Below are 27725 nucleotides of genomic sequence, written 5' to 3'. Positions count from 1 at the left end.
GAATGCTGTAGCCGCGTCCTTCATTCAGCTGTGGAGGTGGTTGGCGGTCTAGCTTCCCCGAGGCCCAGTTTCTTCCTTCTCTCCACTAGGATGAAAGTAGTGTCTACCTCTTGGGTTGTGTGGGCATCACGTGACTCGATAAACATAAGGCCCTGGGAACAGTGTCAGCAAGTGCTCAGTTAGTGACGGCTCTTGTCCTTGAGTGGGGGGCCTACCCGAGGTCAGTCCGGGGTTTAATGCAGAGCCTGCCCCACATCCAGGTTCTTTCTGATTTTCTCCATGCTGAGAGCATTTAGAATTCTTGAAAATTTATTCTGTGAGTGAAGTTTATCTTTGCACTTTCTTTGCAAAGTAGGTTTGCACAATGTCTTGCATAGAGAAGACATGTGTACGTGTTGTTGTCTTCAGTGCAACTTAGTAACAAATAAGGGTCATACCCCCCACCCCCCCACCCCCAAAGAGGTGGAAGTCATTCCTGTTACACAGGGAACCTTTGTGCTCACTCCGGGGACAGGTAAGGTCAAGTACAGGCTCTGTAGGGCTCTGAACGCAAATGTTTCGGAAGCAAATACATAAAGGATTTTAAGCAGGGGGTGGATTCTATGCATAATTGTTCTTGGGAAATTGATCAGACTGAAGCAGTTGGAATGGGAGGCTGGTCTGAGTCAGGAACCTCAGGAGGGAGAGCGCAACTTCCTGGGGAGTGAACTCTGCTTTTCTAGACTGAGGCTGAATCACTGGTTGGACTTGTAAGTGGACGCGAGCCTTCAGGTTGAGTGTGGGGGACAGAGTCAGGAGAGAACCTGGGATGGAGATACTGAGGACGGGATGACAGACAGTGTGAGTGAAGATACTGACGAGCCGAAAAGCTGATCTGCAGGGCTTGCCTGTGATAAGGGTTTGTCAGCTGTTTCTTCTGCGTGTACTTGAAGGTGATGAAACCATATTTTAGACAGTGTTCTCTAGCGGAGGATTCTTCTCACCCATGAGTGAATTTAGTACAATGTGCGGATTATCTTGGTGGTGCTTAGGAAGGGATGAATTGAAAGCATCACGATGTTGTAAAGTTCTCCTCTAACAGGCAGAAGAGGTGGGCATTGATTACTAGACAGATTTTACAGGTTACGTACATCTACCACAGTCTTCAAAAATGTGCTTATCTTGAAAAGGAGGGTAAACACAAAAATCAGGACGGAGCTCTTGGTGTGACCCTCAAGGAAGGGGCAGATTTCCTAAGTCCCAAGTCCACTAGCTGTGTGTGTGGGAGTCTGTGCCCTGCGAGTTCACTAACTCCGGTGTGCCTTTTTTTCTTGACTAGGAATTGTGGTGCTTGGAATAAACAGAGCTTATGCCAAAAACTCATTCAGTAAAAATCTGGTAAAAATGGTGAGTGTAAACATTAAACTGTTTGCTTCTAATATTAAGATGCAGTGTTGACGTCAACCTGAAAGTGATTTTTCCTCTTTGTTTCTCCTTGCCCTCCCTGTATCTGTTTAGCTCTCAAAAGCTGTGGATGCTTTGAAATCTGATAAGAAAGTACGGACCATAATAGTCAGGAGCGAAGTTCCAGGGATATTCTGTGCTGGTATGTAAATAAATCTTATTATGAAATTGACTTTCCCTCAGTGATCACCTGTTTTCCTTTAAAAAGCGTTCTGTGATTTGAGTCGCATTACCGACAATTTCTTTGTTTTTACTGTTATACAAGAGAAAAAATGCTTTGTCTGTATTAGTTGAGAAACTTTGGCAACATGTTGATTGTTGGGGAAGTTGAAAACATAATTTGAGCCATTAAAGTATTTATAATAATGCACGGTGCTTATGAAAGATCAGCTGGGAGGGAAAAGTTGAGTCTCCTCCCTACAACCGTGTGCCCTGTATTTGTTGCTCAAAAAATGCTTTGAGTAGCAGAAGCCACCTCAGTAAAGAGTGTTAAATGCAGACATGTGCTTTGAAGGGTGTTTGAAGTAGCACCTACTTAAGTATGTGTCCATGGATTGTATTTTTAAATTGGCATCCACCGCAGCAAAAGGTATGAAGAATTTTTCCCCCCGGTTGTACTGTATTACCAACAGCTAAAGACTAAGTCGTCCTGCATTTTTCGTGTTTGTAATTATTTCTACGCCCTGAGATTGAATGAATCTTTTCCAGTTAGTAAAACTAGTAAAAGCTGCAGACGATTAAGGCAAATGCTGATAACACGCAGTATCATCGTCGTTTACCAACAAGCAGATGAACGCAGAAGTTGGCTGAAGCATAAACATTTTTTTTTTTTTCCAGTAAAAATAGAAATGAGATAATCCCCTGCAGATAATTAAGCATTTGAGGGAATGACCTACGGTGCTTCATTCATTCAGCAAGTACCGAACCCGTCGAGTACCCCCAGCACGATGCTGGGAACACGACACTACTTCAGACGACAAGTTTCGGGAGGTGTCTTTGTTGTGGCCAGTGCTCATCAGTTTCGTTCTTAAGAGTCCTCAGGCGTTCGGGCTTCAGCCTCTGTGGCTTCCACCTTAAAGTACTGCAGAACTTTGTGGTATTGAGGAAACATTCCGTGTAAATGAGTTCTGTTGTGGCTTTCGGTGGAACGCGGGACGCCTGACGACGTTAGTTTGACTGCACTTGGGTAGTGGCAGGGGTGGGAGGGGGATGGTTTTCCCGAGCTGCCTGGGTGAGGGCCTGGGTGAGGGCGTTCTAGCCGTCTTCACCCCGTCACCGCAGGGAGCACTGTCTGCCGGGGAGGGGAGGGTGGGGGAAGCTGTCTCCCCCCCCCCCCCACCCCCGAACGCGGTGGCCGCTGCGCCAGAGCTGCTTGTTTTCATGAGGGCTTCGCGTACAATCAACCAAATGTGGAGGACTCGCCCTGAGACAGTTAGGACCCTCGTTATCTGTGAGTCTAGGACCAGGTGAATATGTCTCCAGGTGACTGAGGCTCACACGTGGCGATGGCTGTCCCCGCACTTAGGACTTCTGAGGACTGCCGGGGCCTCGTTGGGAAGAGGGACGCAGAGTGGTCTGGGGGCCTCCGAGGAAGGCGCAGTGGTAGGAACGTTTGAGCGGTGACAGTGACAGGGTGAAGGCAGGAGGGAAGTGGTGTTACCGTCTCCTGGTAATGGGCCTGGTCACTGTAACACTGTGACTGCTGGTAGATTTCTTCGTATTTTACCTGTTCCTTTGCTGCCCATTTGGTTTGCTTCACGTCATTAATATTCTTTGGAAAAGGCTTAACGTTTAGTACAGTTTGCAGCTCTTTTTATAGGTCGACTTTTTGGGGACATACAAAATCATATACCAAATGCTTCTTGCCAGATTAACAAGTTAGCCTTGAATACTGTTTTTTTTTTTTTTTCCAATGTTTTTTATTTATTTTTGGGACAGAGAGAGACAGAGCATGAACGGGGGAGGGGCAGAGAGAGAGGGAGACACAGAATCGGAAACAGGCTCCAGGCTCCGAGCCATCAGCCCAGAGCCTGATGCAGGGCTCGAACTCATGGACTGCGAGATCGTGACCTGGCTGAAGTCGGACGCTCAACCGACTGCGCCACCCAGGCACCCCGAATACTGTTTTTTTAAGGGTTAATCAGACTTATTTTCTTTGCTGTATGTGCTTTGTAACTTTTGCATGATCAGGATAATCTATATATTTTAACTCATGAGATTTGTCACTCATTTTTTTAAGTTTATTTTGAGAGAGCAAGCGAGTGTTCAGGGAAGGGGCAGAGGGAGAGGGATGGAGAGAGAGAGAATCCTACGCAGGGTCTGGGCTATCAGTGCAGAGACTGATGTGGGGGCTCTGTCTCATGAACCATGAGATCGTGACCTGAGCTGGAATCGAGTTGGGCGCTTAACCAACTGAGACACCCAGTCGCCCCTTTTACTGTATTTGTTAAAAAAAAAAACCAAAACAAAACCCAAAAACCAGTGTTTGAATTGTAGGAGAAATTGGGGCAAGTCATTTATTTTAGTAACTCAGTGTATATAGTGGAGCCATTCGTTCAGATTTCTCTGAAATGTTTTTTTCCCTACATATATTTGAGAGATAGGTCTGTCATTATTAATATGTTATTATGTCATTATGGTAATGATATGTCATTATTAATATGGACGATAATTATAAGTCCAGATAAGTAAAATGTTTTTGCATAGTTAAAATGAATGCTTAAATTTATCCTGGTTTTATCACCAATATAAAAGTCTGAATTTAGTCAGGCCTCATTTATTATTGTTGAAGAATACAGACTTTCAAAAATGAGAGGTTTAATTTCTGTTCTGGAGTAGTAACATTCTAAAACAAAATGCTTGAAAACAGTATCCTCGTTTACTGATTATTCTCTTAGCCCCCCCCCCGCCTTGCCACCCAGTCCCTCTGTCTCCCTCCCCTTTTTCCCCCTTGGAGGTTTCTGTTCTCTTCTCCATCCATCTGTATCCCAGGGGCATGTGTTTGTTTCCCAAAACCTAAGGCTTATGAAGTGGTCTTGCCTCCGATTTCTTGAGGACAGGAACTCCTTTTTTTTCTTCTTTGAAGGTCATCGTTGTGCTTGGGGAACTGGGCCGGAAGGGGGACTCAGCTTGTACTTGCTGAGATTAACCCGCCTTTTCCCCCGTGAGTCAGGGGCCGCTGGATGGTGTGCGGCTTCTCTGAGTTGTCTTCCACCGCCCCCTGTGCCCTGATCGTGTCTCTGGCCCCTGACTTCTGCTCATTCTTTTTACGTCCTTTTCCTAATACGCCAGAAAGCAGATGAGTAAGCACCATGAAAGCAATCCCTAGGTGCCCTGGAGGTTGGATGGAGTGATTTCTGACTTCCCCTTTAAATAGACTGTTTTAAACTCAATAACCGTATTTCACTTACATTCCAATTTTTAAAATAAAGTTTTATTTAAAAAAGATAGGCGGTAGGTCAAAATGCATACAAAATGTATGAAATGTATACAAAGAGAAAAGTCCCACCCTTACCCCCTGCTCATTCTTCTCCTAATAAAAATATGAATTTTTATTAGATTCTTTTCAATCCTTCCAGTATTTCACTGTACAGTTGCAGGCAGATATGCACACTGATACAAGGAGGCACTATTTAAAGTGACCTGGGGACTGTGGTAGCCCGTGGGAAGCGCGTGTTGAGAGAGGGAGCGGCGTGTGTAGGGTGTCAGGCCGTTAGACTGGAGCTGTGCACGCGGCTCTGGTGAGATGGTGGCCTAGGAGCCCTGTGTTCTTGTCGCCACCGCCACGCTGTCTGTAAAATAATGATCTTACGGTAGCGAGTCATATCAAGCAAACAAATATATATAAAGTAAGTAAATTTGGAAAAAGAAATCACCGGGTATGTTAGTATGTTTTGGTTTTGGCTCCTGAAATTGTGCCATTAACTGAGTTTCTGAATTATTGTTACAACAATAACAATACTGTTACTGGAACATTTTTAGAATAAGAGGACTTTACAGAACAAGTCAGATGCCTTCATTGTACAGAATCCCTGTGAGGTTAAGGGCCTGGTTGAAGGTGGTGGCTCAGCTGGAACTACTCCTGACCCCTAGGGCAGGTGGTGGTTGGCGTTTTGACCATACCAGTGACTTCTAATCCTTTGGAGCATGAGGTCTCTCTTTTAAATTCTGAACATTTCGTGTACACAGGCATCATAGTGGTGCTACGTTGATTGAGAAGTTCTGTGATGCCACTCTGGGTTTAGCAGTGTTTTTAAGTGAATCTTCTGTTATTCACAATGGCATCTAGATAAGAGGAAAAAGTGTGAGTATCTTGGCTGTGCACGCTGTTTCCGGTACATACGTGTTTTCAGATACCATGCCATATCCTCAGCACGACTCCAGCTTGGGAATCACTGAAGCGTACGCTTCCTTGTGGGTTAGACACCCCGCTTCTGGGTTCACAGCTCACCCGTTCTTCTCTTAGAATACTGAGACCTGTCATCTTGATAGTCCAAGTTCATGTGAAGCCCGGGCTGTGTAGATTACATCAGAGATCGGCCAAACTGTGTGCTGTCTTCCCTGCACAGTCTACATATTATTTGTTCATTTAAAATGGAAAAAAAATATTTTTTAATGTTTTTATTTTATTTTTGAGAGAGAGAGAGCGAGCGTGGGAGGGGCGGAGAGAGAGGGAGACACAGAATTGGAAGCAGGCTCCAGGCTCTGAGCTGTCAGCACAGAGCCCGACGCGGGGCTCCAACCTGTGAACCACGAGATCATGACCGGAGCCGAAGTTGGACGCCTAACTGGCCTAGCCACTCAGGCACCCCGTTCATTTAAAATGTTTATCTTACACACATACGTTTCTTACACACATACACGCACAAAGGAAAGCGGAAATACTTCTGTTTCACAATTTTAATATATTGCCTCTAATGAAATTGTGAAAAAGTTCTTTGGGTACGGAAGTTGATGTGAATGTGTAACCCTCGCCATTTATCTTTGTTCTGGTGTTCTAACACTAGGTACTAAAGGACATGTGTATTGGTTTTACCATCAAATTTTTGAAATGAGATTTTATGAGAAATTACTGAGAATAAGGATTTAAGGATTCTTTTTTCCTTTGAAATTACTAAAATAGATTATAACAATTCTTGGTAATTGATCTTGTATGTAGAACTCTAAATTGAGTGTTTCGCTGAATTATACATACTAGTGTGGGATTTTTTTTTTTTAAGTAAAGGTAGTTTTGCTTCTGCTTTTGAATTCTACTAAATTATGATTTGACTACAAACTTCTCACTAAAACTGTCAACATGCTTTATTGAATGTTGTGCGTATTGTTCAAGCGGAGACAGATGTCATGTGGGGCCTCTGACTAGTGAAGTTCTCCGTTTGATCCTGTTTCAGAATATCAGGCTAAGTTGTATTTATGTGCTTAAATGTCAGTCCCCTAGGAAGTTTGATAAATAAAGTAAAAGGGTAGATGCCCACAGATTCCTAATAGTGTAGCATAGGGTTCTGTTGTTATCTAGCAGTTTTTTTGAATTAAAATAATCTATTTTATTGAGATACGGAATTACTTGCAATAAAGTGCCAATTCTAGGGGCCCCTGGCTGGCTCAGTCAGTGGAGCGTGTGACTCTTCATCTTGGGATTGTGAGTTTGAGCCCCACTTTGGACGTCGAGATTACTTACATAAAATAAAAACTTCAAAAAAAAATAGTTCTGATTCTAAGTATATAGCTGCTGAGTGTTGGCAGATATTTAGACCATGGTCATAGTATGGTCTCTTGAGGATGTTCATCACTTAAAAATCTTCCTCGTGCCCGTTTGTTGTTAGTGTCTTCCCCAACTCTGACCCCTTCGACCCCTCTTTCCCTTGCTCTTCTGATAGTTTTGCCTCTTCTCAAATGTCTTCTGGGGCGCCCGGCTTGGCTCAGTAGGAAGAGCATGTGACTCTTGACCTCAGGGTCATGAGTTCAGCCTCATGCTGGGTGTAGACATTTAAGTTTTAATGAAACTTAAAAAAAAAACCCAAACAGTGTCTCCTAAATGGAGTCCTACTCTAGGTGATGGTTGCTTTTGGTTTCCTCACTTAGCATAATGCTTTGAGGTTCACTGTGTGATGTGTTGCAGTAGTCTTGTTTCAGTGCGGCGTGTTCATTGTATGTGCTGAGTGATCCGTTGTATGCATAGCCCACGGTTTATCTACTTGTGGGTTTTTCCAGTAGTTTGGCTTTTGTGAGTACTGCTTCTGTGAACATTCACATACAAGTCTTTTTATGGGAACAGTTTTTATTTCTCTTGGATAAATACTTGGGAGTAGAATTATTGGGTTTTCATACCTGTGTTTCACTTTGTGAGAAACTGCCAACTGTCTCCTAGTTCATACCTGTGTTTCATTTTGTAAGAAACTGCCAACTGTCTCCTAGAGTGACTGCCACTTTGCATTCCCACCAGTAATGTATGAGACTTCTGGGTGCTCCACGTCCCCGCCAGCGCTTGATGCTGTCCGTTTTAAGTTTAATTTTAGGCATCGTAATGGGCATGTGGTTATATGTCACTGTGGTTTTAGTTTGACTTTGTGTAATGGCTAATGGTTGTGAGCATCTTTTCTGGTGCTTTTTTGTCACATGTATTTTGTTTGTTTGTTTTTGTTTTTGGTGAAGTGTTCAGCTAGATCTTTTCCCCTTGTTTTTATCAGAATGTCTTGTTACTGAGTTGTAGACTTCTTTACATATCCCTGCTACCAGGCCTTTATCCCATGTATGTTTTGCAAGTATTTTCTGCTACTCTATAACTTGCCTTTTTCTTAACAGTTTGTTATGAAGAACTAAAGTTTTTATTTGAAGTTTTATTTATCCATTTGTATTTTATGGAGCTTGTACTTATTTTGTGAACTAAGAAATATTTTCTTCCTCCACAGCACAAAGACTTTCTCAAACTATGTTGTCTTCTAGAACTTTTTTTAGTTGTTATATTTTACATTTAGACCTTTGATGCATTGAGTTAATTTTCGTTTATGTTGCAAGATGTAGATTTAGGTATTGTGGTATAATAAAATATGCATTTGGTCTTTGCCCCAGATTGCTGGCACAGAACTCCTAAAACCCAGGGAATTTCCTGAGTGGGAAGAGTGCCTTTCGTATACTAAAGAGTTGATTCAAGTCTGGAGTTCCAGGGGTCCTAGATAGCTTTAGGGTATGGGCTGGTTGCCAGGAAGATCAATCATGGGATTAGAGGGTTAGAACTTTCAGTCCTACTCCCCCCAGTCTCTGGAGAGGGGAGAGGAACTGGAGATTGAGTTCAATCACCAAAGGCCAATGATTGAATCAATTGTACCTATGTAATGAAAACTCTATAATACCCCATAAACAATGGGGAGTTTCCAGGTTGGTGAACACATCGATGTTTTGGCAAGGTGGTGTACCCAGAGAGGGCATGGAAGCTCCATGTTTCCCCTTCCTTGTACCCTGCTCTGTATATCTCTTCTGTTGGGCTCTTCCTGAGGTGTATCCTTTTCAATCAACTGGTAAATGTAAGTAAAGGGTTTTCCTGAGTTCTGTGGATCATCCTAGTGAATTAGTGAACCTGAGGAGGAGTTTTTGGAGACCTTTGAATTCATAGCTTGTCAGTTAAAATTTTGGGTGCTTCCTGGGACTAGTGACTGGCATGTGATGTGAAAGCAGTCTCGTGGGACTGAGCCCTTAACCTATAGGGTCTGTACTAATGTCGAGTTAGCATCAAGATTGAATTAAATTGTTGGACACTCAGTTGGTATAGCTAATTGGAGAATTGGTGTGGAGACCCTCCCCTCACCCCCTAATTTGGTGTTGAGAATATGTCCCCTTTTGGGCCTGCCACCCTCCTAACACATGTGTTCAATAGTATGAAAGCTCCCTGAACCCCATTGTTTATGGGTTTCTATGGAGGTTCCATTACATAGCCATGATTGATTAAAACCTTGGCCTTTGGTGATTGAACTCAATCTCTGGCCCCTTCCCTTCCCCACAGGTTGAGGGGTGGGGCTGAGAATCCCAACCCTCTAACTATGGCTTGGTCTTTCTGGTGACCAGCCTCCATCCGGAAGCCATTCAGAGGCCTTCCAACAGTCACCTCATTAGCATAAACTCAGGTGTTGTTGAGAGGGGCTCATTATGAATAAAAATAAAAACACTTCTATCACTCAGGATATTTCAAGGATTTTTAGAGCTCTGTGCCAGGATCCTGTGAAAAAGACCAAATATATTTTGTATTATACCACAGGGTTAAAAAAAAAAAAAAAAACACAACTTTTTTGCATGTGCATATCCAATTCTTCTAGCACCATTTATTGAAAAGGTTAACTTTTCCTCCATTGAATTAACTTAGGACCTTCCTAAAAAATCAATTGACCATATACATGTGATTTATACCCAAGGCTGTCTATGCTGTTCAGTGTCAGTTACTGGGTACATGTCTTGGACATGTTTGTTAAATTTATTCCCAAGTATTTCATGTTTTTTGGTGCTACAGTAAGTGGCATTTTTTATTTAGACTTCTGGTTTTTTATTATTAGCATGTGGAAATGCGGTTGATTTTCATATATTAACTATGTATCCTGCAACTTTCTTAACCTCGCTTTTTAGTTCTACGAATCATTTTTTTTTTGTAGATTCCTTGGGATTTTTCTATGTAGATAGTCATCTGTAGCCAGTTTTACTTCTTCCTTTTTAGTATTTTGGCCTTTTTTTTTTTTTTTTTAATTACATCAGTTGAGACCTTCATTACAGTGCTGAATAAAGGTGATGAGAACGTCCGTCCTGGCCTTGTCTCAGCTGGGGAGGGAAGGCATTCAGTCTTTCACCAATAAGTATAATGTGTGTTGTAGTATTTTCATAAATTTGCTTTTAATTGGGTTGAAAACAGTTCTATGCCAAGTTTGTTGGGGTTTTTTTTATTTTTATCATGAATAAGTGTTGAATTTTGTCAGATCTCTTTCTTTTACATCTATTAAGATGATACCTTTTTTCCCAGTGTTTTAAAATGGGTACTTATCGATTGATTTTCAGCTATTAAACAACCTTGTATTCCTGGAATGAACCCTTCTTGGTCATGATGTGTTCCTGTTTTTATATACTGCTGGATTTGGTATGCTACAATTCGGTTCAGGAATTTTACAACTGTGTTTAGGAGGGAAATTGATGAGGGGTAGTTTTCTTGTAGTGTCTGTGTCTGTTTTTGGTGTGAGGGTGTTGCTGGTCTCATCAAATGAATTGGGAAGTGTTCCAATTTCATTTCTTCTGTTTTGCTGGAAAAGGTTGAATAGAATTGGTATTATTTCTTATTTAGTTGTTTGGTAAAATCCGAGTCATCTGGTCCAATTTTCTCTGTGAGAAGATTTTTAACTGTGAATTTAATCACTTTAGTGGTCATACGGCTGTTCAAGTTGTCAGTTTCTTCTTAAGTTTGGGTAGTTTGTGTCGTAAAGAAATTATCTGTTTTTATCTCAGTGTTCAAATTTATTGGCATAATTTCATGATATTCCTTTATTATCTTTTTAATATCGACTGAACTTACAGTGATATCTTTCACTTTTGATATTGATAATTTGTGTCTTTTTCTTAAACTCTGATAAAACATTTATTGTTTTTGTTGATCTTTTCAAAGAACTGGCTTTGAGTTTCTGTTTTTTTTTCTTTCCTCTATTTGCTTTGGTATTAATTTATTCCGTATTTTCTAGCTTCTTAAGGTGGAAGCTTAGTTCATTGATTTTTAAACCCTTTTTCTTTCCTAATATAAGCTCTTAATGTTATAATTAATTTTAAGTTTTTCATTTGAGCATGCCAGAGGTGCCATTCAAAAGGACTCAAGAGCACCCACGGCCTTTCTGAAGAAGTAATTTTTGGCTGTTGCTAATTCATTTCTAACCCTATTTCCATTAAAAAAAAATTCCCAAGTAATATTTTAGGCTCTATAGGTAGTATTTCCTTTGAAGAAATAGGAAGTATGTATTAGTAGTACTCTGCTGATACATCCCTGAGTCCACCCCTGTCCCACTGTAGCACGTTAGCATGTCCCCCCACAACACAGCCCAGTCCTGTTTTAAGTAATCCTCAGGAAGAAAGTGTGTGGTGGGCTGGATAACAGCCCCCCAAAGTTGTCCATGCCCTAACCCCTGGAACCTCTGAATACGTCTGACCTTATGTGGCGGTAGGGGCAGATCACCCTGGGTTATTTGGTGTGCCCAGTGTAAGGATAGAGTCTGTATAAGAGGGAGGCGGGAGGGTTGGAACCTAGGAGGAGAGAGGATGATGGGAAGGCTGTAGAGGTGCAGGGAAGGGGCCGCAAGCCCAGGAGTGTGGACGGCCTCCGGCTTACACTTCCGACCCAGACCTGGAGGATGATGCCACCGAGCTGGCAGTTATTTGTAGGGAACTGAGACCAAGTCTATACGGTCTTGCCGCTCTGGCCACTCCCCCCTGCTGCCCCATCTCCCACCTTCTTTCTCCCTCTGCTCCGCCCCACCTTGGCCTGTGCTACACAGAACTCCTCCTGTCAGACCCTCTGTTCCCTTAGCTTGGAAAGACCTCTGCACAAATGTCATCTCCTTAGGGAGCTGTTCCCTTGTCATTTTGGCCCAAGCAGCCCTCCCTGCTCCCCCCACCCTCCGCCACAGTTTCCTATTTTAGCTTCTTCTTGGCGCTTTTCGGTTCCAGAACGTATTTTTTTTACTTGTGATTTTGTGATCGGGCCGCTTCTGCAGACCCTCTGATTCCCTGGAATTAGGGCAGGGACCCATTGTCAGAACGGTGCCTGGACCGTCGAAGGTACTGAACTTATGGGACCAAGAACTGAAAGATTGTGGTTGTTGAGGAGGTAAAACTGGCAGAGTGTCATGGTTAAGTAAAGTGAGCTTGTATTTTGATACAGTCCATGTGTAGGTGGCTTGTGGGGAAGAATAGTGACTTGTTCAAGTTCTGTTATTAAGCTGACCTTTCTAAATTGCAGGCACGTCTCAGAGGAGCAGAGCCTCTCTTGGGGAGAGGGGAGAACGGGCCCCTGCAGAGGAGGCTGGCCCGGGCCGTTGTCTTTAGGCCCCTCGCCAGCCCTGCCCAGTGAGGTCCCGCGCCCTTGGCGAGGACGAGGGCACCGGAGAGCTGGGGGGTAATCGAACTTGTAACCGTGGCTGAGGCTCCGTGCGGCTGCAGCAGCTGGAAGGCAGAGCTTAAACTTAGAAACAGATGGAGTGTTCAGGAGTCTGCTTCTGGCTACTGCCGTTTAGCACCCCAGCTTGGTTTCTGAGGGGTTGGTTCCCTTGGGAGCCAGACTTCGTCTAGACTAGGGTTCAGCAAAGTTTTCGGTAAAGGGCCAGATATTTTAGGCTTTCTGGGCCTCTCATAGTCTTTGTCATAGGTGTGTGTGTGTATATATATATATATGTATATATATATATGCGTATATATATATATGTATATATATATGTGTATATATATATGTGTATATATATGTATATATATATACATACATGCGCACACACATACACACACACACACAAATATATGACAGTTTTTTAACATTTATTTTTATAAAGCTTTAGAAAAAAGGAATGACCAATTTTAGCTCGAGGGCCATAGAAACACTGGGTGCAGACCGGCCTGCAGTCTATAGTGAGCTTCCCCCGCCCTGGTCCAGACTCAATTTCTTTCTCCCCTTTGCTGGTCCAAGTCTGTTCCCCGGGCCCTGGGCCCTCACCTATGGCTAGAGAAGCCAGGCTGAGGTCCATTGAGCTCCATGGGAAGATGCTACATGCCTGGCCTGTGGAGGCCGTGTCTCTAAACATACAGTGAAAGTGCCCTTTTCTCTTGTGTGGTTGACGAACAATCCTGCAGAAGGCTCTACAATGCGTACTTCTCGTACCAATGTCATGTGCAGCGATGCAGTCGTTTGGGTGAGCGCTGGGTTCCCCAGCTGCGACCAGTCAGGGTCTTGACAGGGTCTTGACGTTCAGGTTCCTGGAAACCCCTTGATTAGAGTTTCCATTTGAATAGTTTGGGATGTTCAGGGCAAAATAAGGTTTGAGAGATGGCGGTAGTCAGTATTTTCACATTCTCTAAAATAAAAGTAAAGGCAACATGATAAATACCCTAAATACCGATATAAAGTATTCATTAAAACGTTTGTAATAGTATCATGTGCTTTCACTTGTTATCTCTTCCTGACTATAAACTTTTGGTGACTTTCTGCTCTTGAATTCTGAAATGTCTGAGATTGGTGAATGTTTGCATCAGGTGGGCCCGCCCCTACTTGGTGTTTTTCTTAAACTCTTGTTTTGTTGCAGCAGATGACCGCTCTCCCGGAGGATCTGCCTGACCCTTTCGAGGTTTCTTTGAAAAGCTTCTGATGTCTTTACTGGGGGCCCGGGGTGTTCTGTGCAGTTTCCAGTTCCTGCTGTTGGAACATGGACAGTTCTTTCCTTGATAATTGCCTGTGAATGGGCATTTCAGCTTAAAGCTCGAGGGAACCTGTGCAGATTATTGGGGCGCTTTCTCTGAGTGACTCTTTCCTGTCTGGTTTCCTCTTCTGTAAATATCAGCCACCCAGTCTGCCTGAACTCCCATCTGCTTCTATCAGCCAGATCAGTCTGCTTGCTCTGTCCAGGTCCCCCTGCCTTGCACCCCATCCTGCAAAGTGTCCTTAGAAAGCTGGAGCAGTCACTGGCCTCCCCTTCACTGTGTCACTACTTACTGATCGGCATCTGAAAGAAGTTTCATGTATTTGAAGGGCTAGTCCAGCATAGTCAAAGCTGGCAGTTTTCGGTTCCCTTTGGTGGGGATGGTGTTTAAGAGCCAAGAGCTGGGTGCTCACCTGTGCTCATTGTCCCTTGGGCTCTTTGACTCAAGGCCCTTGCGCCAGATAGAGCTAAGATCCATGGGTAGAAAAGTACCCTTACGTTACACACACGTACACTCATACCATTGTTTGTGCTTCTGTATCCGAAGCCGCAAGTGCATGCTGATAACTCCATTTCCTGTTCGTCACCATTGGCTTCACGCTCATCTCTACACTTACATTATCTGGAATGTGTCTACTCATTTGTTCAAGTGTGTAATAGCAGAAAATAGTTTCACAGTGGCTAGATCGATACCACGGTGATAAACACACTTTCTAACTAGAGTTTAAGATTTAGAGTGTTTATATCTTTAGACTAGAGGGTGTAGAGTAAAAACACTATTGAAAGTTATTTGTGTTACTTCTTGTTCAGTGTAATTAATGCTTTATTCCTAGGAAATAAAGTTAGGTTTCCTCTTGTTTCTTTTACTTGGAATATGTGAAATATCAGCGTGATTTCAGAAGTCAGAGCTGTGCACAGAAGTGTCACTGGCCACTTCCTCCCTCCAGCCCCTTCCACCACATTCCCACTCTCGAGGGCGTTAATGAATCTCATTAGTTCCTAGTTTATGCGTCACATGTTTCTTTTGCAAAATTAAGGATGTGCCTGTGTTGCTACTTCCATTCTGTTTTAGGCGAGTAGTATTCTATACATGGTCTTTGCACTTTTTCAGTTAGTAGTATATCTCCTGCTTCTCATTCTCTTTGGCAAACAGCTCTTCCTCTGCCTGCCCTTGGAGACTCCTTGCTTCCCAAGGTTCTGCCCGTGGCCAGTGGTTTCCGCTTTTCTGCCAACACAGGACCCACATAAAGCCAAACGCAGCCCCCAAAGTCGCATCCCCTATGACAACACAGCAGTTCTGAAGAGTGTGGGCTTTAACGTAGCAGTCAGGTGGCCCAGCGCAGGGGTTCTCTGGGGTTCCCCGGGAGCAGGTGCAGAACCTGGGGCTGTATTCCGAACGGAGGACAACAGGAACTGCTGATTGATTGGGTGTGAATAAAGGGACAAGAGAGATCAGAGATGCCTCCTAGGTTTTTGCCTCAGCTGTTAGGAGAAGAGAGGTTCCCTGGATTGAGACGGAAAGGCCTGGGGGAGGGGGAGGTTTTGGGCAGCGATGGTTGGAGAGAAATCAAGACTTCTGTTTTAGACCCATGAATCTGGAGATGCCAGTTAGGAATCCAAGTGAAAGCCTCCATTGGACGGTTGCATACAGAACACTGATGGCGCAGGAAGAAGTCAGGCCGAGGAGAAAAGTCTTGAGCCTTCGGCACAAAGGTGGCTTAAATAGCACTAAGAAGGGATAACACTATACTACCCAAGGAGAAATATTAAAGAGAAAAGAAGGGGACGCTACAGAAAACTTCTAAAAGTAATACAGATGAACAGATTTTCAAGAAATTATTCCATAATAGTTCATAGGAATGTGATGATAGTTGGAAGTATATGAGGGGTTGATGAGCCCTTCTGAAGATGGAGATCTTACCACGGTGGGCGTGGAGTGTTGGAGCTGACCGCGATTCTGCAGGGGAGACAACAGTGGCATCACCTTAGGGGAGAAGCCTTCCAGTAAGCCAGAGAGCCTGGGACGCCAGGTAGAAGGGAAGTTTTGGGTTTGGGCATGGTAAACGGACATGTCGCTCTGAGGAAAAAGGAAGGCCAGAAGGAAGGAACTGAACATGAGCCTAAACTTACGACACGGAAAACGCATAGTAAGTAGTGAGGATAATAAAGCCCAAAGCTGGCTCTTTGAAAACTCAAATGGTCAGACTTCCGGCAAGATTAAAGCAAGGGTGAGAGAACAAAGAAACGATACTCAGATTGGAAAAAGAGACCCCAGGTATATATAAATTCCACAGACATTAAACTGGTAAGATAATGTTAAGAATAACTGATGCCAACAAATTTGAAAATTTTAGGTGAAATAGATAAATTATCGCAAATAAAACTTAACCAAAATTGACTTAAGAAGTAGAAAACTTGGCTGATCCCAGAACAATGAAAACACCTGGCCAGGTGACCGCAGGAAGACGTTCTACCTAGAAATTTATGGAACAGAGCATTCCAATCTCATGTACATTCTTTGAGGAAATAGAAAAACCCAGATCCTTGCCTAGGTCCCTTTGTGCCTCCAGGCTGACCTTGGCACGAGCACCACCCGGGAGCCGTGCAGGAAAGGAGAAGACGACTCCTGTCAGAGGGAGCCTCCCGGGGTCCCTGGGGGCCTCCGCTCTGTCGGTGCCGCGTGGAGGTGAGGACACAGGTGGAGCTGCCTGCACATCCGTGGGCATGTTGAGCCCATGTTTGGTTGAATGGGGGGAATGAGAGCCCTTTTGGAGTGGGGGCGGGGAAGACCGCGGCGTCTGGATGGACACAGGCGCGTGCCTGCTAGAGCAATTGGGAGATGTCGGCTTCCACCACTGCACGACCACGCCGTGCAGATGGTGAGGCGTTGCGTCTCTTGGCGTGGAGGGCAAGGCAACGTCAAGCTGCCGTTTCTTCTCCGTTAGATGGGCAGAACGTAGGGGGGGGGGGAACGGTGCCGGGCACAGGTGATGGAGTAGAACGGCGCACTGCCGCCGACAGGGTGCGCAGGTGGGAAGATGGTCTTCTCCATCCCTGTGGTCCAGCCACTGCGCCGTCGCGACTGCGACTCCACACGGTGAGCCACCACACTGCGGCGGGGGCATTTCTGGGCACTCGGGAGGCACAGCTAGTTCACCACGGATCTGGTTGGTATGTGCTCTTCCGTGAAACTTTTCAGGCTGCTCTGTGGGTCGCAGTTACTCTCTACCGTCGTTCTTTCCTGCTTGCCCTTGTGTTGCACAAGTCAGTGCTGATCTTACTTTGCTGCCTCGCGCCAGACGGGGAGAAAGCTTCCACATTGCCAAAAAGGGGATTTTTAAAAATATGAGGGCCGCCTGGGTGGCTCGATCCGTTAAGGATCCGACTCTGGACGTGGGCTTGGGTCATGATCTCACAGTTGTGAGCATCGGGCTCTGTGCTGGGCTCTCCCTCTGCCCCCTCCCCTCTCGTAAACAAACAAACAAAAACACGTTTAAAAAGCCAGATTGTTCTAAAAAATAACTCAGTCCATGTACATATTTTGTTGCAAAGAGATGTGACAGTAACCAGTAGAAGTGTTTCACACATCCACACTAATTACATCAGAAAAAATAATTAGAGGAAAGTGGGGCAGACACCAGTTCCTAAAGAAACTGTAAGTAAAAAGTTTCTTACTGTAAAGCAAGGGTTTGTTTGCGTGTTTTAGACCCGGATGGTTTCTGCGAATCCAATCCCTGTGGGGTGTAGATTCCACTGGACACGCTGACGGTGATCTAGGTTCTCCTGTGGGATGGATGCCGGTGCTTTGAAGCGCACTGCCGTCTTTGCAGCTGCTTAAACTCACGTGATGAAATGTGTACATGTCTCTTTTTGGCTGTATTGGGAACCAAACAGGTTGAAGACCATTGGCTTACTTAAAGCCTTAGCACTCGAGAGGGATGGTGCCACTCGTTGGGGAGCATGTTGGAGTTTTGAGAGAGACTGAGGGGCTTTACAGTCCTTTGGTTATTGAGGCCCAAGGAAGCTAAACATCCTAAAATGCAAAACAAAGAATATTAGTGTTTCTCATAACTTCTGTAAAGGCTCGCAGGACGAGTCCACTGCAGATATAAACAAGTAGGAATTTATTTATTAAAAAAGACTTTTTTTTTTTTTTTTTGCATTTATTTTTTGAGAGACACAGAGAGACGCAGCACAAGTGGGGGCGGGGCCGAGAGAGGAGGAGACCTAGAATCCGAAGCGGGCTCCAGGCTCCGAGTTGTCAGCACAGAGCCCAACGCGGGGCTCGAACCCATGAGCCGTGAGATCATGACCTGAGCCGGAGTCGGACGCCCAACTGACTGAGCCACCCAGGCGCCCCTAAACAAGTAGAAATTTAATGTGTAGTAATCTTAAAGCATATTTACAGGACAGAAGTTATATAAAACAATAAGCAAAAAATTCATATAAAATTTATATAAAACAATTAGGAGAGGACATTTTAGGGGGCAGTATTTAAGTAAATAGGTACTTTCTCAAAATTGTTTAATAATAAACTCCATGCATTGTCTACTCGGTGTATTACCTATCTATATATTTAGATGAAAGGAGTTTGCAATAGAACGGAAACTGCAGTAGCACTATAATATGATTAAAAATATGTAACTTACCTATTGGGATGAGCACTGGATGTTGTATGGAAATCAATTTGACAACAAATTATATATAAAAAAATAAAAAATAAAACAAGGAATGGGAACAGAAAAAAATAAAAAAATAAAAATAAATTTAAAAAAATATGTAACTTAGAACCAAATACTGCATTTTCAGTAACATGAAAAGCAGATCTTCTTGATTTATTATACTTTCTCAGTAACACCAGTACGATCACACTGTTTAATACCGTAGCGTGGTCCACACCCTCGTTAGGTCGACACTTTCCTGTTCTTTTTTTCACCCAAGACGTTTACCACTTCCTTTGGTGGTTATTTCTTTATTTTTTTACTGTCTCTTTGTCTCCTCTGCTTGAAAGACCTAGTGTAAGAGGCGAGGGTAGGAGACAGAAAGGGCAAACCTTTTGAAGGGTTTGGCTTTGACAAAGAGGAGAGAAATTGGTGGTGGCTGGAGCAGGTAGAACGTATGGAGTTGGGAATTTGTTTTAAACAAACTTTTTAACTGAATTATAATATATGAAGAAAACTGTACAAGTCTCAAGTGTAATACAGATCTGTGAAACGCACTGGGCTGGGCAGTCACCACCCGACATAAGAAATGGACGTCACCTTTACCACCCTGCCACAGTCCATGAACCGTCCTTCCCCCGAGCATACTGGGGATCATTCTGGTTTAATCACCAAATACTAGTTTTGCTTACTGTCAAACTTTATGTGACTGGAATTACCCGGCGTGTACTCTTTTGAGGTTGACTTGGCGCCCACCGTGTTGGTGGGATTTGGTTTACGCTGTTCATCTGGGAGTGGGTAGTACAGTCCTGTTCCTTGTGGGAATGTCTCACAATTTGTGTGTCTGCTGTCGATGGGCTTTCGGAGTGTCGCCAGGGTTGAGCTGTCCCGAAGCGTGCTTCTGTGAACACGCCGTGTTGTACGCAGCCTGCATCTCGGTGGGCGTACACCTCTGCGGGGGGGGATTTTTAAAGTGATTTTTACGAGTTTCTACTCCCAGCAGCATTAAGTCAGAGTGCCACTGCTCTCTACCTTCCCTACCACTTTAGCCATGGATTGCTTGTAAAGCTGTCTGTGTTTTTAATTTGCGTTTTCTAGATAATTAATCCGGTTGTGTTTCTTGTCATCTCTTCATTAGCCAGTTGGACGTCCTCTTTTGTGAAGTATTTGCATCTTTGGCCTGCTTTTTGTTCTTGGGTTATCTTTTTCTTTTTGACATTTATTCAGTGCTTTCTATGTGGAGGACTTGTGTTTCATTCTTTCATGTGCATATTCATTTTCTTAATGATGTCTTTTGATGAACAGTAGTTTTTTTTTTTTAATGTTTTATTCATTTTTGAGAGAGAGAGAGAGAGAGAGATGGAGAGGGTGAGAGATGAGCGTGACAGGGTGAGGGGCGGAGAGAGAGGGAGACACAGAATCTGAAGCAGCTCCAGACTCCAAGCTGTCAGCACAGAGCCCGACGTGGGGCTTGAACTCAAGAACTGAAAGACCATGACCTGAGCCGAAGTCGGATGCTTAACCGACTGCGCCACCCAAGCACCCTGAGAAGTTTTTAATTTGAATGAAGTCCAGTTTTTTCCTGAGTCTACGGGGAAATCTTTTAAAACTTGTGTGTATACCAAAGTGTTGAAGATATTTTTATTTTTTAAATTAATTTATTTATTATTAAAAATATTTTTAAAGTTTATTTAATTTGAAAGAGAGAGGGAGCTGGGGAGGGGCAGAGAGAGGGAGAGAAAGAATCCAAGCAGGCTCCACGCTGCCAGCACGGAGCCTTATGTGGGGCTTGAACTCATGAACCGTGAGATCACGACCTGAGCCAAAATGCAGAGTCAGATGCTTAACCGACTGAGCCATGCAGACTCCCTGAAGGTATTTTAAGTTTTCATTTAGAAGTCTGATCGTTTTACTTTTCACATTTAGGCTGTATAATTTACCATGAATTGATTCCTTTGTGTGTGTGTGGTGTGAAGGGTCAGGAATCTTTTTTTCTCGCACGAACGTTCAGTGGCACCAGCCCCATGTATCAGAAAGTCCATCTGGTCCCTGAAGTGTCTGTCACAAATCAACTGGGTCTTTTTGGGACTTGCTGTTTGTTGCATTGGTCTTTATCTTTGAGGCAGTATCACATTTTCTTAATTACAGTAGCTTTATAATAGCATCTTTCTGTTGTAGTGTAAATCCTCCAACTTTTTCTTCTTCAGAAGTATCTTTACTTATTGGCCCTTTGCATTTTCAACTTGTCGTTTCCCAGACATGTGGGGATTTTGATTGGAACTTCAGTGACTCTGTTAATTTGGAGAGAATTTACATATTTTAGTACGAAGTTTTCCTTTAAAAAAAATTTTTTTTAATGTTTTTATTTATTTTTGAGACAGACACAGAGCATGAGCAGGGGAGGGGGAGAGAGAGAGGGAGACACAGAATCCGAAGCTGGCTCCAGGCTCTGAGCTGTCAGCACAGAGCCCGACGCGGGGCTCGAACTCACGGACCGTGAGATCATGACCTGAGCCAAAGTCGGACACTCAACCGACTGAGCCACCCAGGCGCCCCAGTACGAAGTTTTCTAATACATGAGCATGATATGTTCCTCTACTTATTTAGTTTTTAATTTATCTCAGAAGATTTTTCTAGTTTTTTTGTGTCAAGATCTTCTACATCTTTTATTAGATGTGTTCCTTGGCTCCTTGATTTTTGAATGTTACTATAAATGGTGTTTTTTTAAAATTTCACAAATTTCTTTCGTGAGTTTATAAAGAGACAGTTGATTTTTATATGTTGAACTTGTATTCAGCAACCTTACTAAATTCTTTTGTTTCCATGATTTCTAAATTCTTTTGGCTATTCTTCACGTTTGGTTAAGCCATCTGCTGATAACAACAGTTTCATTTTTTCCCTTTGATCTATAATTAAAAAGTTTTCTTATTATACTGACTCGTACATCTGCGACTGTCTTTAGAAGTGATAAAGGACATCCTTGATTCACTCTTGATCTCTGGGAGGAAGCTTACAGTAATTGGCCTTTAAAGGTGATGTTAGTTACAGATGTTTTATAATTACCCTTCAGATTAAAAAAGATTTTCTTTTTTTTCCTAGTTTGCTATGAACTTTTATTTAAGAATGACTGTTGACTAGATATGACAGCAAAAGCACGTGTGATGAAAAAGTTGAGAAATTGAACTTCATTAAAATTAAAACTTCAAAAAACATCAAGAAAGTAAAAAGACAAGCCATGGATGGGGAGAAAATATTTGGAAATCATATTTCTTTCTTTTAAATATTTATTTATTTCGAGAGAGACAGTTGTGAGGAGAGGGGCACAAGGAGAGAGAGAATCCCAAGCAGGCTCCATACACGGAGCCCAGTGCAGGACTCGAACCCACAAACTGTGATTATGGCCTGAGCTAAAATCAGGAGTCAGACGTTTAACTGACTGAGCCGCCCAGGTGTCCCTATAAATCATATTTCTGAGAAAGGACTCATATCCAAGATATTACTCTTACAACTCAATAAGAAGGAAACAAATTATCCAGTACAAAAAAAAAAAAAAAATAAGCAAAAGATTTGAAATGACATTTCACCAAGGACCTGTATGAATGGCTAACAAGCACATGAAAAGATACTTAACCTCATTAGTCATTAGGGAAATACAGATTTACAACCGTAATTGATACCATTTCACAAAATGCTGTAATAAAAAAAGAGCAGACTGGTGTTGGTGACCCTGTAAGGGCAACAGGGACCCCTGCGTATTGCTGATGGAAGGTGAAGGGGTGCAGCCACTGTGGAGAAACAGTGACAGTTGTTTTTTTTTAAGTTAAATAGAAATTTACAATATGACCCAGCAATTCCATTCCTTCGTGTCTACCCAAGACAAATAAGAACGTTTGTATCCACGAAAACTTGTACGCGAACGCTCTTGGTAGTATTTTTTCCTAACAGCCAAAGGTGGAAAGACCCCAGTGTCCACCAGCCGATGACCAGAGAAACAAAGGTTTTCTCTGTCCCTACAAGGGGATACTATTCAGTAATGAAAAGAAAAAAAAATACTAATTCATAGTGAAAAACACTATGCTTGCCATGTTGAAGACCATGTATTGTACGAGTTTATTCACGTGAAATGTGCAGAGAAGGCAAAGTTTTAGGAAAATAGTGGAAGGCAAAGTTTTAGGGGGTGGAGGTGGGAACGGGGAGTGCCTGCAGGTGAGTGTGAGGGGTCTTTTTATGATAATGGAAACGTTCTAAAATTAGATGGCTGTACAGCTCTGTAACTTTAATAAAATTATTGAATTGTGTACTTAAAATGACTGAATTTTACTTCATGTCAGTTCTACCTCAAGAGGTTAAAAGAATGAGTGTGAATTTTAACTACTTTTTTCTGCACCTGCTGAAAGTTTGTATGATTTTCACTTTTATGCTATTAATTAAAAAAAAAATAAAATAAAACACTTAACATTAAACCAGTCTTCAGTATTGCACTGAATATAACTGGGTCTTGATATATTGTATTTTATTTATGTTACTACTAGGTATGATTTACTTATATTTTGTTTAGGAATTTTTGAGGCTATGAGAAAGATTAGCCTGCCATGTTTTTTTCTTATAATGTTCTTATCCAGTGTTTGTTTTGCAATTCTCCATGTAAATGTAGGATTGATGTTAAATTTTTTTTATTTAGGTTTTCACTTTCTTAAAGTAATCTCTACACCCAATGTGGGGCTCGAACTCACAACCCTGAGATCGAGAGTCGCACACAGCACTGAATGAGCCAGACAGGTGCCCCCAGTTGTTTTCATTATGTTTGGGAGAATATACTGTTGGAGCCACAGGGGCGTGTGGTTTTCTTGCAGGAAAGTTTTGAATAAACATATTCAGTTTCTTTAATATGTGTTTGTGTTTTCAGATTTTCTCTGTCAGTTTTAATAAGTTGTGTTTTTCTCGAAATGTGTCCATTTCATGTACCTTTTTGAATGTATTGGGCCAAGGTTGTTACTAATACTCTTGTTGTTTTAATGTCTGTAAAAGCCTTAGTAGTATTCTCCTTTTCATTCTTGCTGTTGGGGTTTGTGCCTTCTTGGATTTTTCCATGATCAGGCTTTTTTTATTTTATTTATTTTATTTTTTAAGCTTTTTGATGTTACTTATTTTTGAGAGAGAGAGAGAGAGAGAGAGAGAGCAAGGGAAAGGGCAGAGAGAGAGGGAGGCACAGAATTTGAAGCAGGCTCCAGGCTCGGAGCTGTCACCTCAGAGCGTGACACGGGGCTCGAACTCACGAACCATGAGATCATGACCTGAGCTGAAGTTGGATGCTTAACCAACTGTGCCACCCAGGCGCCCCCACCATGATCAGTCTCACTAAAAGTCCTACCATTTGTTTTAGGTTTTTTTTTTTTTTCCCCAAATGAGCAATTTCTTTGATATTTCTCTCCTGCATGTTTGTTTTCTGTTTCTCAAAACAATTTTGCTCCAGGGTTGCTTGGGTGGCTAGGTCGGTTAAGCATCTGAGTCTTGATCTCCGCTCCGATCGTGATCTCATGGCTCGTGGGATCGAGCCCCATGTCGGGCTCTGTGCTGACTGTGTGGGGTCTGCTTGGGGTTCTCTCTTTCCTTTTCTCTCTGTCCCTGCTCTACGGGTTCTTGTGAGCACACGTTCTCTTTCTCTCTCTCTCAAAATAAATAAACATAAAAACTTTTTTTTTTCTTGTTCCAGTTTTTGCTCTTTCTTCTACTTGGGGATTAATTCTTTTTTTTATTTCCTATTTCTTGGTAGGGATGTTCAACGAGGGTGTTTGCTTACTTGGTTTATTGATTGCCATGGGGGTTTGCTGACTCCACCGTGATTGTAGACGGGTCAGTTTTTCTTTTTGGCTCATCAGTTTTTGCTTCATACATTTGGGGCTGTCTTATTTTATGCCAGTTTAGAATTCCTATGGCTTTTAGTGGGTCATCATGTTTATTATCATAAAGTGAACCTCTAGCTTGAATGGTATTTTTTGCCCTGAGGTCTCTTTTGTCAGGTATTAACGATGACTTCACTTCCTTTTCGGTTAGTGTTTGCCTGGTTTTTAACCTTTCACTTTAGCCATTTTGTGTCCTTATCTTTTAAGGCATGTTTCTCAGGAGTTGTATAAAATAAGATTATAGGGGCACCTGGGTGGCTCAGTCGGTTGAGCCGACTTCGGCTCATGATCTCATAGTTTGTGGGTTCGAGCCCCACGTCGGGCTCTGTGCTAACAGCTCAGAGCCTGGAGCCTGCTTCAGACTCTGTGTCTCCTTCTCTCTCTGCCCCTCCCCCGCTCATGCTTTGTCTCGCTCTGTTTCTCAAAAATAAATAAATAAATGTAAAAAAAAATTAAAATAAGATTTTAAACTCTACTCTCATAATCTGCCTGAAGAAGCCCCTGTGGTGTTTCTGTCAGTGTGTGCCTGCTGGTGACAGATTGCCTGTGTGTGTCATGTTTGGGGGATGGGTTTGCTTAGTTTGAAATTCTAGGTGGGTAGTTATTTTCTTTCCCCACTTTGGAGATATCACTCATTTTCTGTTGAGAAGTCAGCTGTCAGTCTTCTTCTTTTTGGCAGCTTCTAATTTTCTTTTTTTTTTTGTCTTTCGTTTTTAGCAGTTGGTCTTCATATGGTTTTCTTTGTGTTTACTCTGTTTTATATTTAACTTTGAGAGGTCCCAAGTGAAAGACTGCAGCGTTCCTCTTTGGCAAGCCCTGAGCTCCGATTCCCCCCCCCCCCCCCCCATTCCCGTGAGATTGTTTAGAAACTTACACTCTGTCTGCCTTGGTTGTTCTGCGTTGCCCTCAAACAGCTGTCTTAATGTGTTTTATCTAGGATTTCGTGAAAGAATTCGTCTGATAATAAGCTATTTCTTTAAAGCTGGCAGAGAAAGTCTACATAATTCTCTTTGCTTTTTTGAGATGAACAGTGTTACAGCGTTAATGCAGCTGATGGGAACGGTTCTGTAGAGAGGGATATTATTGGTGATGTCAGCCGGGAAGAGGACAGCTGCTGGAGTGATGGCCCTGAACAGACAGGAGGGGTGGAATCTAGTGCACGGGGTGCTTCGTCACGGGTTAGGTCATCTGTAGGAAAGGAGGGAGGGCAGTGTGTAAGGGCTTAATCCTGGTGGTTAGATTTGGTGGTGGGTGTGGGTGAAGGTTTTCTTCTGAATACTTCTGCTTTCTTAGTAACCTGGTGTCAGGATTGGGTAGGAGGTTTGAGGTTTAAGGAGAGAGAGGAGTTAGGAAATGGGCTGTAGATGAACACGACAGTGAACGGTGTAGGGAGGTACAGTAGGATTGCCCGGCAGCACAGAGGCTCAGCTGAGGTGAGCGGTCATGGACTTGGGGGATTTAAAAAGTGAAAGCACTGAGACACGCCAGCCCTCAGATAAAACTGGATATGATCAACCGAGGAACTTGTCATCTGGAGGGATAGAAGCGAAACTGTACTTTTAGGTTCTGAACGTTCGAGATTGCAGGGCACGTGTCTAAAGCAAAACCAAAAAGTGGTCTCTGGGTCACAGATGTTTAATGTCCCATGGAGAAAGGTAATTCTTTCTGAAACAAATTGTGACTCCCAGGGAAGTCTCCCACAGTTGTGTGGGTTAGGGCTGTGCTCAGTAACCAGACGGAGGCTCCCAGCTCTGCCTGCTGGGACTCGTGTGCGTGAATGGGCTCCACGGGTGCAGAGGAGGTCCCCTTGGCTCCCCTTGGCCGAGGTCCCCTTGGCTCCTGGCATGGCCTCCGCACCCAGGCTCGGAGAGCTGGGTGTGAATTTCAAAGCGTGGGTGCCGCTGAGAGCCCCCACTGCCCCGCCGGCCGGTGTGCCGGAGGGCCCCCTCGTGGTGTAGCCCACGCTGACGTTGGAGGATCTGGTGGATCCCGCGATGCGGTTCCCCGGGGCTCCTTCAGGACCGCCTCACGCAGAGCCCCTGTGTGCCCCATCGGCGCCCTCCTCTCCGCTGCCTCGGCCCTTCTCTCATCTGCTCCGCTCCCCGACACGGCACTGGGTTCGGCTGCTTTTCTTAGCCAATGTGGAGTAGCCAGCCGGCACCGAGCAACGTGTAAATTATGTTCTCAGGGCTAAACGGCAGTGAGTCGAACGGTTTTTTCTTCCGACAAATACATCCTACTGGTCTAGAGTTTTGCCTCTGCAAACATTTCTCCTTGATGCTAAATGTTAATTTTTCCTGGAAAAAGTCAGTTATGAACATGTGTATCAGGCACACAGAAATGTTTAAAGGCTGACCGTGAATACTCACCACCTAACGTAGATCATACAGTGTTACAAACAAGATTGGAGTCTTCTGTGACCTTTGCTAGTCACCTCCGTCTCCGTCCCTGCAGAGGTCCCCACCAACCAAATTTGGTATTTATCATTCCCATGCATATTTTATGTCCCGAAGTAGCATTCTTTACTAGTTTTTAACTCGTGTACGTATATGTGTACGTAAGTAAGCTGTACGCCCAACGTGGGGCTTGAACTCACGGCCCCGAGGTCAAGAGTCACATGCTCCACCAACGGAGCTAGCCAGCCGCCCCCCTAAATAGCAATTCTTTTAAAAAGAGTTATGCAGGGGTGCCTGGGAGGCTCAGTCGGTTAAGCGTCCGACTTCGGCTCAGGTCATGATCTCGCGTTTGTGAGTTCGAGCCCCGCATCGGGCTCTGTGCTGGCAGCCTGGAGCCTGGAGCTGCTTTGGATTCTGTGTCTCCCCTTCTCTCTGTCCCTCCCGTGCTCATGCTCTGTCTCTCACCGTCTCTCAATAGTAAATAAACGTTAAGAAATTAAAAAAAAAAAAAGAGTTGCGCAAATGGTTATCCTGTGTCTTTCTGTAAATATATAATAATAATTTATATCGTTAAATATATAAATGTAATATATGTTAATGTTCTATATTAATTGCATAATTATATGTTCTTCAACATCCGGATTCATCCATATTCATGCTCTGATTTCTTGGTTTTCATGCCGAACATGTATTATTCTGTTATATAAAATACATCTTTTATTAGAGATCCTGCTGATGGATATTGAGATTAATTCCAGTTTTTTTGTTATTTTATACATGTTGCACTGAATGGTGCTGCTGTACTTCTTTCCTTGGGCATATGTTTGAGGTTTCTAGAAGTGATGGATTGTAGGGCATGTGCTGTGTGCATGGTAGTTCACACTCCCACAGGAAGTGTATGGGCTC

The 27725-nt window shown here is 43.3% G+C and overlaps 1 protein-coding gene across 12 annotated transcripts in view; it reads left to right on the top strand.

The window, feature by feature from the left end:
• AUH (AU RNA binding methylglutaconyl-CoA hydratase) overlaps positions 1-27725 on the top strand; it is a 362269-nt gene that overhangs the window by 8219 nt on the left and 326325 nt on the right. For 11 of the 12 annotated variants that reach the window (XM_045043298.1, XM_045043297.1, XM_045043296.1 and 8 more), the window contains exons 2-3: positions 1319-1386; positions 1498-1585. The exons of the other annotated variant lie outside the window; for it this stretch is intronic. In XM_045043298.1, coding sequence (XP_044899233.1) covers positions 1319-1386; positions 1498-1585 — 156 coding nt within the window. The remainder of the gene's footprint in view (positions 1-1318; positions 1387-1497; positions 1586-27725) is intronic. 12 annotated transcript variants of the gene reach the window in all.

The sequence above is a fragment of the Felis catus genome, chromosome D4, assembly GCF_018350175.1.
Source record: "Felis catus isolate Fca126 chromosome D4, F.catus_Fca126_mat1.0, whole genome shotgun sequence".
Lineage (NCBI taxonomy): Eukaryota > Metazoa > Chordata > Mammalia > Carnivora > Felidae > Felis > Felis catus.
This window is presented reverse-complemented; position numbering and strand designations above follow the sequence as displayed.